The sequence below is a fragment of the Caenorhabditis briggsae genome (assembly GCF_000004555.2).
Source record: "Caenorhabditis briggsae complete genome, chrIII, whole genome shotgun sequence".
Taxonomy (NCBI): Eukaryota; Metazoa; Nematoda; class Chromadorea; order Rhabditida; family Rhabditidae; genus Caenorhabditis; species Caenorhabditis briggsae.
The window spans coordinates 10,065,208-10,079,839 of record NC_013490.2 but is presented as its reverse complement, the minus strand read 5'-3'; the positions used below and the strand labels follow the sequence as shown (position 1 = coordinate 10,079,839).

The 14,632-nt window shown below is 36.6% G+C and overlaps 4 protein-coding genes across 4 annotated transcripts in view; all 4 read left to right on the top strand.

Moving 5' to 3' along the window:
* Position 1: 1 nt before the first annotated feature.
* Positions 2-2,419, top strand: Cbr-ugtp-1 (the record flags this gene model as incomplete). Its single annotated transcript, XM_002642458.1, has 6 exons — positions 2-95; positions 384-508; positions 556-663; positions 1,570-1,698; positions 1,753-2,067; positions 2,117-2,419. The coding sequence occupies 6 exons, from the start codon at positions 2-4 to the stop codon at positions 2,417-2,419; spliced, it is 1,074 nt and encodes a 357-aa protein (XP_002642504.1).
* A 5,815-nt stretch (positions 2,420-8,234) lies between these two features.
* Positions 8,235-10,590, top strand: CBG06927 (the record flags this gene model as incomplete). The annotated part of the gene is made up of 7 exons (XM_045244318.1): positions 8,235-8,345; positions 8,645-8,755; positions 8,955-8,999; positions 9,885-10,004; positions 10,213-10,287; positions 10,360-10,479; positions 10,528-10,590. 7 exons carry the CDS (start codon positions 8,235-8,237, stop codon positions 10,588-10,590), a joined length of 645 nt encoding a protein of 214 aa, XP_045093343.1.
* Positions 10,591-11,177: 587 nt separating this feature from the next.
* On the top strand, positions 11,178-11,788 carry CBG06928 (the record flags this gene model as incomplete). The annotated part of the gene is made up of 2 exons (XM_045244317.1): positions 11,178-11,367; positions 11,418-11,788. The coding sequence occupies 2 exons, from the start codon at positions 11,178-11,180 to the stop codon at positions 11,786-11,788; spliced, it is 561 nt and encodes a 186-aa protein (XP_045093344.1).
* An 845-nt stretch (positions 11,789-12,633) lies between these two features.
* Positions 12,634-14,632, top strand: part of Cbr-pdhk-2 — a gene marked incomplete at both ends in the record, with an annotated part of 5,470 nt that continues 3,471 nt past the window's right edge. Inside the window, 5 exons of the mRNA XM_045244316.1 lie at positions 12,634-12,701; positions 12,804-13,245; positions 13,548-13,620; positions 13,652-13,680; positions 14,291-14,598. Of these exons, the coding sequence (XP_045093345.1) occupies positions 12,634-12,701; positions 12,804-13,245; positions 13,548-13,620; positions 13,652-13,680; positions 14,291-14,598 (920 nt within the window). The remainder of the gene's footprint in view (positions 12,702-12,803; positions 13,246-13,547; positions 13,621-13,651; positions 13,681-14,290; positions 14,599-14,632) is intronic.

Below are 14,632 nucleotides of genomic sequence, written 5' to 3'. Positions count from 1 at the left end.
TATGAAATTTCAAAATGTACATATTGCACACGACGATGAGAAAGACCGGGAAAAGCTGTTGCCGTTGAATAACGATGATCTCAAAGATGAAAAAGGTATGAATTAGAAGGTCCTACAATGAAAACTACAGTAACCTGGAATTTTTTTTTCGTCGATTTTTTGAATTTTTCTCGGATTTTTTTTTATTTTTCCGCATTTTTAATAATTTTTTCGGATTTTTTTCGTCGATTTTTCTCTATTATTTTTTCCCGAAAAAGTCTGAAAATTGAATTTTTTGAAATCAGTAAAAAATTCTGAAAACAATTTTTTTTGGGTTACGGTAATTGTCGTTGTGGGACCTTCGGCCACCAAAATTCTTCTAAAAACCACCCCAAGCCTTTCAGATATCGCCTCCCCATCCCGTCCCAGCTTCGCATTCAAATGCTACGTAATAGCCAGTATGACTTTCATTTGGACCGCCTACACACTCACAATCAAGTATACGCGGAGTAGTGTCGAACCTGAACAGGTACAGAAAACTGAAATTTTTGAAAAAAATACCTTTTGAATTTCCAGATGTACTCCGCCACTACAGTAGTGTTTTGTGCAGAAGTGCTGAAACTGATAATCACATTTGCCATGTTTTACAAAGAATGCAATTTCAATAATGCGCAGTTTTTGGAGGTGTGTTTTTGAAGATTTGATTTTCTCGATTTCTAAAAAGTTTTGAGCAAATTTTTGAATTTTTGTTCAAACATTTTTTCGAAATTCGTTAAATTGACCTAGAAAACACACTAGAATTCATGATATTGGAATATCAGGCCATTTCTAGACCATTTACCATGTTGGCCTAGAAAATTCAACTCGAAAAAGTTAGACCACCATGTTAAAATGACCTAGAAACACACCAAGTGAATATCGAGTCATTTCTAGCCAAATTACGATAGCGGCCTAGAAAACTCCATTTGCAAAAGTTAGGCCACCATTTGAAAATAGCCTGGAAAACACCAGGTATCATGTCATTTCTAGACCATCTATTGTCTATTCAAAATAATCGCGCGGGTGAACGAGTAAAAAAACGTGTAGAGACTCTCCAAACCTGTAGAGGCGCTGTAGAGACGCAGACATTTTTACTCGTTCACTCGCGCGGTTATTTTGAATAGACAATACCATAGTTTCCTTGAAAAAAAATATTGAAAATGAAAAAGTTGCCTAACACCATGCTAAAATGACCTAAACATACACTCGGTCATTATCACTAATTCTAGACCATTTAGCATAGTGGCCTAGAAAATTGAATTTGCAAAAGTTAGGCCACCATTTTAAAATGGCATAGGAAAGACTCCAAGTGAATATCAGATCATTTCTAGATCATTTACTATGTTGGCCTAGAAAACTCTACTTGCAAAAGTTAGGCCACCATGTTAACATGACGTAGAAAACATACCAGGCGAATATTAGGCTGTTTCTAGGTCAGTTACCATAGAAAAATCAAGTTGAGAAAGTTAAGCCACCATGTTAAAATGGCCTACAAAACAGCAAGTCATTTTGAAACTTTGATTCCTCCTTTATCCCTTTAAAATTTTTCAGAAAGTCAATCAATATTTCCTGAATGCTCCAAAAGAATTGGCAAAGATGAGTGTTCCCTCATTCGCCTACGCTCTTCAGAATAATTTGGATTTCGTTGGATTGTCGAATTTAGATGCTGGAGTTTATCAGGTAATACTGTTATCAAAGTCAAATCAAAAATCAGTAAATTCCCAATTTCTTCAGGTAACAACCCAACTGAAAGTGGTCTCCACTGCTCTCTTCATGATGTTGTTCCTGGGTCGAAAGTTCTCTGTCCGACGTTGGATGGCAATTTGTCTTCTGATGTTTGGAGTTGCCTTCGTACAAATGAACAATGCACCAGCTGCAGAATCCAAGCAATCTGGAGAGAAGGCTGAAAACTATATCATCGGGCTGTCGGCAGTTTTGGCAACGTGTGTGACCGCCGGATTCGCTGGAGTTTGGTTTGAGAAGATGTTGAAGGATGGAGGAAGTACACCGTTTTGGATCAGGAATATGCAAATGTACAGTTGTGGAGTGGTAAATTTTTGTACTGAGAAATGAGGAATTTGGGGCTCTTTTTTTTCAGATCAGTGCCTCCATCGCTTGCCTTGTCGACTACTCGAGAATCTCTGAAAAAGGATTCTTCTTTGGATACACTGATAAAGTGTACGCAGTGGTCATCCTCCTCGGAGTCGGAGGTCTCTACATCTCTCTTGTCATGAGATATCTTGATAATCTCTACAAATCAATGGCCTCCGCTGTCTCCATCATTCTCGTCGTCGTCCTCTCAATGCTCATCTTCCCTGACGTCTTCGTTGGAATGTATTTCGTTCTTGGAACCATGTTCGTCGTTCTCGCTGTTCTTCTGTACAATTCGGTTAATGAATAGGAATCTGTGATAATTATTTAACTTATTTTTGTATGTATCCACTTGTCCTCCCGGGTTTTATCGAACTGTGTTTTTTTTTCTGTGTTTTACTTCCGCTTCCCCATAGCTTTAAACCGAGCTTATGTTTCCATTGCATTTTCTTTATTCGAATGAAAAGTTATAAAATAATCTATATTTTTCAGGGAATCTAAATTTTCCAGAGATTAATCATCGAGAGAATATGTAGACTGGGCGTGGGAGAATCATAAGAAAATTCTGAAAAGTAGAAGTTGATTTTTGGTTGTTGAGGAATATCAGAAATAACAAGCTGAATATTTTGAAGAATTTTTTCTCCTTTTTTCTGAATAGCATAGTCCATACTTTCAAAAAATCGAACTCCAGAAATCTAAAAAAAAATATATATTTGTTTTATTTGAGAATTCTAGAAATCAGAATGTTTTTTATTCTGAAACATAACTTTTTTGGCTCTTTGGCTCTTCTTATCACTGATTATTCCTTGAAACGGATCTAAAATTCATCTATAAAATCTAAAAAATAGATTCATTTAAAAAAGAAACCATTTTAATCCTGATGAAAATTGGAAGAAGAACTTTTAATTACAAAAAAAAACCGAAATTCTGAAAACGATCATGAATCGGTAAACTGAAGATGCGGAAATTCAAAAATTCAACAATTTTGATAACCACGATTTGTGTGAAATTGGGGAGAAATTACAGAAAAATTATCTGAAATGAAATATGCATAGACGACTACCGTACCCTCTACCTGAAGACTCTAATAGAAGCCCACCCAAACCATCAACTTTCAAATAATCCAAAAACAATCAAAATCTTATTAACGAAATGTTCATAAATCTAGGAGATGTTCCTTCTTCACACAAGATATTCTAATTTCCAGAACATTATCTTCGTTACCAATTTGCACTTTCCGACTCTAAATTTCGTTTCCGAATACAATTTGACCTGTTGACCATGACTCAACCTGTGATAACAAGCTGACCATACTTTACATCTATCGATATTCGATTTTTCTTTTGGAAATATATACATACAGGGTGGCCGATAACGATTAAAAAAAGATTCAAAAATATTTGTTTATGTTTCGAAACGTCTCCCATTTTTCAGAAATTTTCTGTTTTCTTTAATAACTTTATCCGAATGTTCAAAATATGTAAGAATATTAGTTTTATAACAAGTAGTCATTATTAGAACCACGAGCTTTGACGGAAGCCTTCAAACGCGTGATGAAGGCTGTGCGGTGACTGTAATTGACATCAATATCGCCCAAAAAACGTTTGAATGGACTTCAAAGAAAGTCCAAAAAGCTATAGGAGATTCCTGAGATCTTGTTCTCCAAAAGTCCCCATACATTGAACTCCATCGGATTGGAATCCGTGGAGCTAGAGGGAAAACTGAAATTGTAATTTTGATTCATAAGACGGTGCTCAGTCTTAATTATGGCTTTGAAGACGTCCAGCAAACAGCTGAGTGGCGCAGTGCAACAAATTATTCATCAGAACTACCAATTCGTAGAACTACCAATTCGTAGGCAAATTTTGATACCTTTCACAGGAACCGAGATAAATGAGCTTACTCGGGGTTTCTCGACAACTTTCTGCGGCATTTCTGCGTCCTTCTAAAAAACATTTCCAGAAATTTGCCAAAAATGCTGCAGAAAAATGGTGCCACAGCGGCTGCCGCGCGAGCGTTCGCTCCCTTCATTTCTCTTTACTCGCATTAAAAAAAATAACACATTTAAAATGAGCATTTATTGAATGAAATGACAGTACAAAAAAGTAAAATTGAAAAAGATTATACATTTAGAAGTCTTTTATTTAGATTTTCGCTTGAATTTTCATCAATGGTCCAGTAGAAAATGAAAACATATTCCAAATCAGAAAATTCGGTACAGTAAGCAGGGTTATCGTGAAAACTGCATCATAACGCTATGGCGTTCTATGTTTGGGGGGGGGGGTATTTTGGTGTAATACAAGGTAACGAAAATTTGGTTTTTGCTTGATTATCAGGGTAGGACTTTGATATCCGATATCGGAAAAATTTCTGGTATCGGAAAAATTTCTGATTTCGGAAAAAAAAGACGCGTCTAGCGTTTTATATATAAGGAAGATATCACAAACATTTTGTCAGCTGACAGAAATTTGGTATCTTGAATAGGAATCGAGATGAATGAGCTAAAAGTTTGTTTTGGATGGGCTTCTATTAGACGAAATACGGTATTTGAAGTTCTATCTTTTTCCGGAAAACCCAATAGTTTTCCGGAAAACCCAATAGTTACATTTATTTGTGTCAGCATTTTTTAAAGTTTGATAAAATATGCGATTTCCAATTATTAGATTCTCAAAAAAAGAACCACATCTTCCTTCCTCTTTCCCCCAATTCTCGACTATGTTTTCTACAAAATCAAGTAATTTTCCCTCTATTGTTCGACTCCTTTGGTGCAAAAACTTTCTTATTCTCCTCCTCTTCCTCCTCCTCATTTTCTCATAAAAATTATCCATTAGTTTTGCTGTTTGGCTCAGGTGGCTCATAAAATGTTCTCCCTAGAGACCTTTTTCTCTCTTTCTGCAATTTGTTTAGTGTGTTGGCAGTAGTTTGACAAGTGTGCATTTGACAGGAAAACGGGACGGATGCACATTTTCTTCTTCTTCTTTTGGATAGATTTGACTGGTTTGTTTAATTAGATGGGGATTCAGAAGAGACGATGTCGGAATGGGAAGGAAGGCGGCTCCCAATGAAAGAAAATTCTTCTATCTTCTATCTTTTCGGTCATTCTGAAAATGTCTTTTTTCTAGAAGATTGAATATGGAATATTGCTTCATAGAACAACAAATCCTCATCATTTTTATGCGTTTCCTGTTTTATTCAATTAAAAATCTGACAAGATTTCGTCCTTTTTTCAATGTACATTTTTTAGGTTTTTAGGAATTTTTTAAAGGTTTTTAGGAAATACCGAAAATTCAATAAATTCTGACAATCCAAATATACTGAAATTCGTAAAAATCCGAAAATTCTAAAAATCTTGAAAATCAAAAAATTTCTAAACTATTAAAAAAACAAAGAAATAACATAAGTTTTGCAAATCCAAAAAAGGCGAAATTTGAAAAATCTCAAAATTCTGAGATTTTTGAAAAACATCAAAAAAAACTTTGAAACCCCGAAAAAGCTGAATATACAATATTCCGGAAAATCTGAAGTCTTGGAATCCTGAAAATAAAAAAATCTGACAATGCAAATACCGTATTTCCTCTAATAGAAGCCCACCCAAATAGTCAACTTTGAAGTTAGTTATCTCGATTCCTTCGAAAGATATCAAAGATCTGTCAACGGATAAAATATTGATGATATTATGATAAAAAATTTATCAGTTGACCACTTTTTCATATCTTTCTCAAAAACCGAGATAATTGAGCTCAAAGTTGTAAGTTAGGGAAGCTAAAAGTTGAGGGCTATTGTAACGTTTTTCTGGTAGTCTAGATATAAAAACTTCAAAAAATACAACAATTCTAACAGAGTTACTGAAAAAAATCAATATTTTAAAGTCTTCCAGTTGCTCTAAAATCATCTTGTATTCCACTATTCTCCGTTTCAAAACTTGTTTCTCCATCTCTTTTCCACCTTTTCCCCATTTTATCTCATAAAACCTCATGTTTTTCCCAGCTCCTCCCCAAGAAACCCATTATCAATATACTACTCATAACATCTTCTTCTTCTTCTTCTTGTTTGTTTTTTTTACTTTTTTCTATCGTTCCCTCAGAATCTCAAAAATGATCTGTCTTCGTTACTTTGCTTAATCCTCTTGGAATTTTCTTGCTCTCTTCATAACGTCTATTTTTTTTTTGAAAATTCTAATATTCCTCTCCTTGTTCTTTTTCAATCAATTTCAAATCTTTTCTGGCCATTCTTCTTCAAGTAGTTTATCAGATTTCCCATTCCGTTCTCATCCTTTTTCTTCTGCTGCTCAAATTCAATTCCTTCCTTTTTTCTTTCTTCTTTTTTATCCTAAACTTTTCTCCGTCGTTTTTGCCCATTTTTCTTATGAACATCCTTTTTTGATGTAAAAGTAAAAAGGCATTCAGAATTTTCCTTTTTTTGGGAAAAGGACGATGAATGAAAAATGGAGTAGTAGAAGGACGATGACGACGGAGAAGAAGAAAAAGAAGAAGAATTTGGGAGAAGAGAGAGAAAATTTGTCTTTTAAATTTTATAAAGAGAGAGAGAGAGAGAGAGAGAGAGAGAGAGAGAGAGGGAGAGAGAAGGCTTCTCCCGAATTCTGAATAGAGTTTTGTCGAGAAACTTTTCGATTTTTGAATGTTTTCAAATTTTTAGTAGATTTTGAATATTTGAAATTTTATGGGACCTTTTTTATACAATATCTCAGGCTATAGGATTTTCAAATACCGTATTTCCTCTAATGGAAACCAGCTCAAGCCGTCAACTTTGAGCTCAATTATCTCGATTCCTATGGAAAATATCTAAAAATTTTCAACTGATAATATATTGGTAATAATGCTAAACAATTTATCAGGTGATTTTATCAGGTGATTTATCAGGTGATTTCTGAAATCTCTAATAGGGGCTGAGTTAATTAAATTAAATTTGACGGCTTCTAGATTTTCCTAAACTAAAAAAACCCTGAAAATCTGAAACTCTACAATAATCTAATTTTCTTAAAGAATTAGATTTCCATGAATTAAAAAATATCAAAACCTATTGTTTTAGGGATTCCGAAATTTTAAAATGAAAGAATTGGTCATTTGAAGGATTGGAAATCCTCGAGATTCTGGAGATTCAAGGTTCTCAAGAAATCTAGGATCTGAAATAGGTAATCCTAAAATGTTGGTATCTTTAAACTTATGATATTTTGAGAATTTCAAAGAAAATCCAATAATTGAGATCAAATATTTCATTTTTTAAATGTTCTGAAATTTTGAAAAAAATAGATTTTTTGAAGAATGCTATGTTTTGGAGGTTTTGAAGAAGATTAAATAAGTGAGATTTGATTTATTGGTAACGGGAAAGTTTAAGGATCTAAAACTTTTCAAATTGGATTCTTTTCTCAGATTCCGAGACTCTTATGAGTTTTATGATCCAGAAGATCTAAGCGTCTTAAGACTTTTGAGCTTTCAGCACATTCTGAATTTTGAGATTCTTAAAAAAAATACAGTAAAACATGTGATAGAAGGGCCCCATACTGTCCAGTTAAAGCTCATTTATCTCAATTTCTATGCAAGATATCAAAAATGTGTCAACTGAGAAAACAATTCTGACATTATGATGAAGAATTTATCAGTTGACCACTTTTTTATATCATTCACAGGGACCGAGAAAAACTGGCTCAATGTTGAAAGGTAAGGTGCTCTTCTAATACAGGTTTTACAGTAAGCCGAAAATTCCGATGTCATTGGTTCTGAATTCCTGGTTTGAAAAATCATACATCAGTTTCAGTGTTCTCCTCTTATGATCCTGAGACTCATTATACCTCCTGTTCCCATTTTTTCCATTACCATCCCTGCAAAAAGTAATGAAAATATGTCTTGTTTATCTTTTTTCTGGAATAATCCTAGAATACGTGAGTGTGTGTTGAGTGAGAATGAGTACTGGAGGGATGTGTAGAAGACGACTTCTTCTTATTTTGCTTCTTCGGCGTGAAAATAAGATAAGAGGACTCGACGCGATTGAATTACGGGAGGAAGAAGCCGACTTCTTCGTCGGCTTCTTCAGCACTTCTTCTTCTTATTTCTCCTTTGCATGCTTCACTGATTCTTACAGTTAAAAAAAAACATATTTTCAGAAAAATGATATTTTTCGGCTTGCTTCTTCTAATACCGATACCGGGTGTGGAAACCAAAGAGCCGCCTGTTAAGTGTGAATATTCGGATGAGAAAAAAGTCAGCGAGTGTCTACAGGTTTGTGGTTTTTTTTTACTTTTTTTTCTATTAAAAGGAGGACATTAAAAAATACCGTAAACTCTCTAATAAAAGGCCATCTTGGACTTTGAGCTCATACATATAAGAGATATTAAAAATCGGTCAATAGATAAAATCTTGGCGATATTATGACAAACAATTTGTTAGTGGACCACTTTTGATATCTCTTACTGGAACCAAGATAATCGAGCTCAAAGAGCATAGGGTGGCCTTCTATTATAGTTTATACAGGTTTATGGCTCATTTTCGATATATTTTGGATCCCTTGATTTTTTCAGCCTATGCTGGACTACGCTACAAAACTTCAAGCTGAAACTGGAGCTATGCAATTCCCACTTCAAGGGGGTCAAGTGTTCAACCAGTTGTGCTCGATCTACACTGATTTTAAGGTGAGATAGATGGAAAATTACATTAAAGACAAGGGAAAGTTACATATTTGAAAAGAATCTTGATCATCGTTTACCGTAATCACTTTAATGGCGGGCCACCAAACCGTCAACTTTGAACTTTTATATCTCCTTTCGGCAAAATTCAAATATAGACCCACCCCTATTCAAGTATAGCCCCCCAAAATGAACTATAGTTGAGCCCCCCACCTCCAACAACCTATACATTTGGAACAGTTCAAATATAGCCCCCCCCCCCCCCCCCACCAATTCAAATATAGAACCCCACTTTTTCGTGGTTTGTGGTGTATGAAGGGTACCGTAGCTTTCATGATGCAAATTTTGAGCGTTTTGTTTTCATTTTCTTTTGTTTTCTTTTTGGGTTTTGTCCTATTTTTCACCATTTTTTTGTTGTTTCTGGAAACTGTTGCTAAAAATTTTTTCAATTCAGAAAATGAAATAAAATGAAAATTGAAAATTGAAACATTCTAAAATTCAGGCTTAGGCCAAAAAATGGTGGGGAGCTATTTTTAAATTGGTGGGGGTCTAAAATTGAATGGGTGGGGAGCTATTTTTGAATTGGTGGGGGTCTAAAACTGAATGGGTGGGGGGGGGGGGTCATTTTTTGAAATGAGGGGGGAATAAAGTGTCCCCTTCTTGGGGGGGGGGGGGGGCTATTTTTACTTCAACCAATCAATTCAAGTACAGCCCCCCACACCTCAGTAGAGTAGTATTTGAATTATACCCTCCTTTCCTGTGAAAGTTATCAAAAGGTGGTCATCTGACAAAATATTGTTGATATTATGATAAAACAATTTACCAGTTGACAACTTTTTGATCCCACAGGAAAAAAGATAAATTGGGTTGAAAGCTGCACCTCTTTCGTAAGCGCCACCGGCCGTTGCCGGAATTCGCGCCTGAAAGGGGTACTAACTTTGAGCCCATATATCTCATTTCCTTTGAAAGATATCAAAAAGTGCTCAACTGACAAAATCTTTCACATAATATCACTAGTGTTTTATTAATTGACAGTATTTTCATATCTTTCACAGGAACCGAGAAAATATGGCTCAAAGTTAACGGTGTTGGTGGCACTCTACTAGAGGGTTTACGGTAGTTCGAAATATTCAAGGAATGTGTCTCCTCAGTTCGCTGTGATTCTCTATCAATCGATGCGGTTCACGCTTCCTACAGTTATATGTGTGGATCTGGTCAACCGTTGTTCCAGAAGCACGCTGGATGTTTTGCAGAGGTATCATTCGTTTTTACACATACAGCTCGACTCCCCTTTGATCTCAATTATCTCGACTTGTGGGAGAGATATCAAACATTTGTCGACTGATAAAATACTGCTGATATTATGATAAATAATTTATCAGTTGGCAAAATTTTGATATCTTGCGCAGGAATCCAGCTAATTGACCTCAAAGATTTTTCGAGTGCAATCATCCGAATTTAAGGTCGAAGCTCAAAAAGAGTACATCAGCTGTAAAATCGCAGCAACTCAAGCGATTTCGGAAGCACAAGGCGCCAAAGTAAGTGGATAAATGCAATTTATTTTGAAACAACACAACATTTGATTTATACCGAAACTCAATTTTTTCTAGGGATCGTCCACAGAAGCATATCTCACGGAAATGTGTCGAGCAATGGATGGATACTTGAGATGCTCTCATCCAATTATTCTGGCAAAGTGCGGTAACGATGCGTGGACACTTGTTTCGACGGTAAGGACTTTTGAAGAATAGTCAAAAATAATTAGAGACGAATTTCAGGTCACCCGCGACAGTCTTGGAGTCACGATGCCCAATTGCGACATGCATAAAGCTCTTTTTTAACCTGTTTTTTCCAGTTTCCACGTGTAGTTTCAGTCACTTTTTCTTCGTTTTTTTTGTCTCAAAACTTTCATACTGGTCTTACCACACAACAACGCAACACCCTTTTCCTGTTTCCCTTTATTTTAAACTGTAATTTCGAACTTCTTTGCTGTGCAATAATAAATATGAAATGTGTTAAATTTTACTGTTTTCGAACAGAAAATAATTAAAATCTGGAAAAATAGCAACCGTAGATTTTTCGCTGCGAGACCCACGGAAGGTTTTGAAACATGCGGCTTTCGGGTTACGGTGGAATATTTTGGAATCGACTTTTTTTGCGTTTTGATTTGGAATTTCACCGAGTTTATACATTTTAGCAGGTCATTTCAAAATATAATTTTTAGATATAACTTTCACATGTTAATATACTTTGTAATTTTCATCAAATCCACAAATTAAAAAAATAAAATTGTTTCGTTGCGAAACCCACTAAAAATTTGAAGGTTTGCGTCTTCCCAGTTACTGTAGAAATTTTTTTTGAAATATTCCGCTGACCATGTCCTGCTCGTTTTTTCGCGATATTTCGAAATTTCGCATTTAATTTTCAGATGGCGAATCAAGAAATCACACTGAACCATCTCGTTCCATATATGAAAAATATAAATTGCACAGTGATAGTGCTAGATGGAGGTTTTTCAGAATTTTCCGTTTTTCGTTTTGTGATATTGATGTTTTCAGGAGCATATAAACCAACAGCACACGGTTCAGTTTATACTCTTCGCGTAGCTGATATCAGTGGTATTTTCCTGCTTTCGCAAGACAAAAAATCCATTTTTGGGTATTTTCAGGCTCGATAAATGCCACAATCATGTATCCAGACTATACCGAGCGGTTCGATCCTGGGGATATTCTCAAAATCAAAAACGCCTCCGGAGTGGTTCATCAAAGTCGTCTTCAATTGGGAGTCAACTATCGAATGAACGGAGAATGCAAGAAGAGCGGAGAGTTTTGTATGATCTTCAACGAGTTGCCAAACTTCAGTGACAGAGTGCTTCCGGAGAATCTGCGAGATCCGCGCGACCAGCAACGTCAGGGACCGCCGTCACGTGGTCAACAGAGACATCAGCCTCCTAGGCAACCATCACAACCCAGAGGACCACCACAGCCTTCCACAAGCGGAGGACAAGTCGGGCCTTCTTCTCGGCGAATTTTGAAATAGTATTTTTATATTTTTTCATTGTTTTTTATATTGTGATAAAACTAACATGATTCTGGGATTTTTTCTAAAATTAGTTGAACGTATACTTCGACGATTGTATATATTTTTGCTTTCTCTGGTCTAATTTCATTTTCGTTGCAGCTGGAAATTCGAAGATGGGCGGAGCTCAAAAATTATCGAAAAATCGGGATTTTTTTCGTTTTTTCACCGATTTTTGTAAGAAAAAAAAATCAAAAATTGTTCGAGAAATCGAAAAAAACAAGTCAGAAAATAATTACAGAAAATACAAGCTCCTTCGAGGGCTTTTCATTTTTTCGCTTTTATTACTTCGTGATTATATTATCTCCTGCATTTTCTGACCTATTTTTTCGAATTTTTTCTCACAAAAAATCGGGAAAAATGACCAAAAAATCTATGAAATCCATCGAAAAACCTAGAAAATATGTCAGAAAATTACCACGAAAAATACAAGCTCATTTAAAAATTATTACCGAGCCTAAGCTCCACCCACCGTCGGATTTTCAGCCGCAACGCGCATCTTTATGCTTCTGCGCCTCCTTAAATTTTAAACTTCCGCGTTTATCACAAAGTGCGCCTCCATCGAAACACCCATTTCGCGTCACACAATCCTCTGGCGCCTTCCTCGTTTTTTTTGTTCAAGGCGTCGCGACTCGAAGAGAGAAGGGGTCTCTGTCTCCGACGTGCAATTCATAAAAGTTTTGTTCTTTTTTATATATATATTCCGATGCGTAAACAACGCCTTCTCAGTCGGGGACTCCGCCCCCTCTCGCACTTCATAATCGTTTTTCTGGTCAGTCATAAACACCCTCTTTCTTTATTTTCAGATGCGCTTCTCGCGGAAGTTGCTGGGTCCATTCGTAGGCTCGTTGGCCAAAAAACTCGATTATTACAGGTTAGTCAACAATGGTTTAACCTCAAAAATAGACCAGAAAAACAAGCGGATGTTGACCTTTGTTCTTCTATAACAAAAACCAGTTTTTTTGTTTGCTTTCAGTCAATTCCAACCGTCGTCGCTCACAATTCAACAATACTTGGACTTTGGCCGAATAGGAACCGCCGCCAACTCGTATACATTTTTGAAGAATGAGCTTCTCGTTCGACTTGCCAATATTATGCAGGAATTCACCCTATTGCCACCAAAGCTTCTGCAAATGCCCAGCTCAAAAATGGTGTCAAACTGGTATGCGGAGAGTTTCGAGGACCTTCTTCTCTTCGAAGCATCAGACGCTTCACCAGAGCAGGTTGCTAGATTCAACGACCAGCTGACTGTTGTGCTGAAAAGACACGCTCACGTCGTCGAGACAATGGCCGAGGGACTGATTGAGTTGAGAGAGTCGGATGGGGTGGATATTGCCAGTGAGAAGGGGATTCAGTACTTTTTGGATCGATTTTATATCAATAGAATATCCATTCGTATGCTTCAGAATCAACATTTGGTGAGCACGACAAAAATTTTTAACGCATTAAAATGTGTCAAAAAGTTATTTATTTTCCTAATATTGCTACAAAAAGAAAAGAAAAAAACCGGGACCCCCGAAACAATTTTTCCGGATTTTGTCTGTTTTTTTTTTTCGCCATTTGAAAGGAACGCTCCCACACGCCATGGTTTAGGTTTCTCCCTGGAAATCCTCGTTCCTCCCAGGCACCTTTTTTTGAAATTAATAACATTAGAAAAATGTAGAAATTTTAACACATTTTAATGTAATAAATATTTTGAATTTTGACCTATTTTTTCCAGGTTGTTTTCGGAAATGTCCTTCCGGAGAGCCCACGCCATGTCGGCTGCATTGATCCGGCTTGTGACGTGGAAAGTGTCGTCTACGACGCATTCGAAAATGCTAGGTGAGTCCTCTCTTGCTATACGAAAATGTGCCGCCTTTTGGGTTTTTGATAAGCCTCAATACTCACTGGACACTCAGGGAGTTCAGTTGTCAATGATTGAGCCCTCACAAAGCAAAGTTCGATTTGCTCTCGCCGCTGATAACCTGATTTCTTCGATTGTCTGTGGAAAAATGTTCTTTGAGAGGGCTGAGGAATGACGTTTTTTGAAAGTGATAGGTTAGATGGAACCTGATCGTTTCAAAAAACAAATCAAAGAATTTCGAAGAAAAAATAAGTAAAAACATGCAATTTTGGTCACATTTGTTTTTGTCTCCCACACGAAATTTTGGTTGGAGACGAATTTGGAAAAAAATGCGCAGGCAGGGAGAAGGAAGTTAAGATTAAAAGTGCACGATGTTGGAGCTTGGAAATAGTAAATAATAATTTGGTGGCCTAGAATCTCAAGATGGGGATTTCTAGGTCACCGAGTTCGAAAGCCATAGTAACCCAGATGGCCTAGAAATTCGGAAATTTGGGCTCCCGGAGATTTCGCAGCCGGACATTTCACAGCCAGACATTTCTCAGCCGGACATTTCGCATCCAGACATTTCCCACTCTGACATTTCGCAGCCTGTCATTTTGCAGTCAGACATTAAACAGCCGGACATTTCGCAGCCAGACATTTCGCAGAAGGACATTTCGCAACCGGACATTTCGCAGCCGGACATTTCGCAGCCGGACATTTCGCAGCCAGACATTTCGCAACCGGACATTTCGCAGCCAGACATTTCGCAGAAGGACATTTCGCAGCCGGACATTTCGCAGCCAGACATTTCGCAGCCTCTGATAACGTCAGAAAATCAGAATCCCAAGTTCTTCGGTTTTGAAAAAAAGTATATTTTAATGTCAGAAATTGAATTTTGGAAGAATTCGGCTGAAAAAAAAATCAAATTTCAGCTGAAAAAATAGCAAGCAAGCATTCAATCAATTGAAAAATGATAA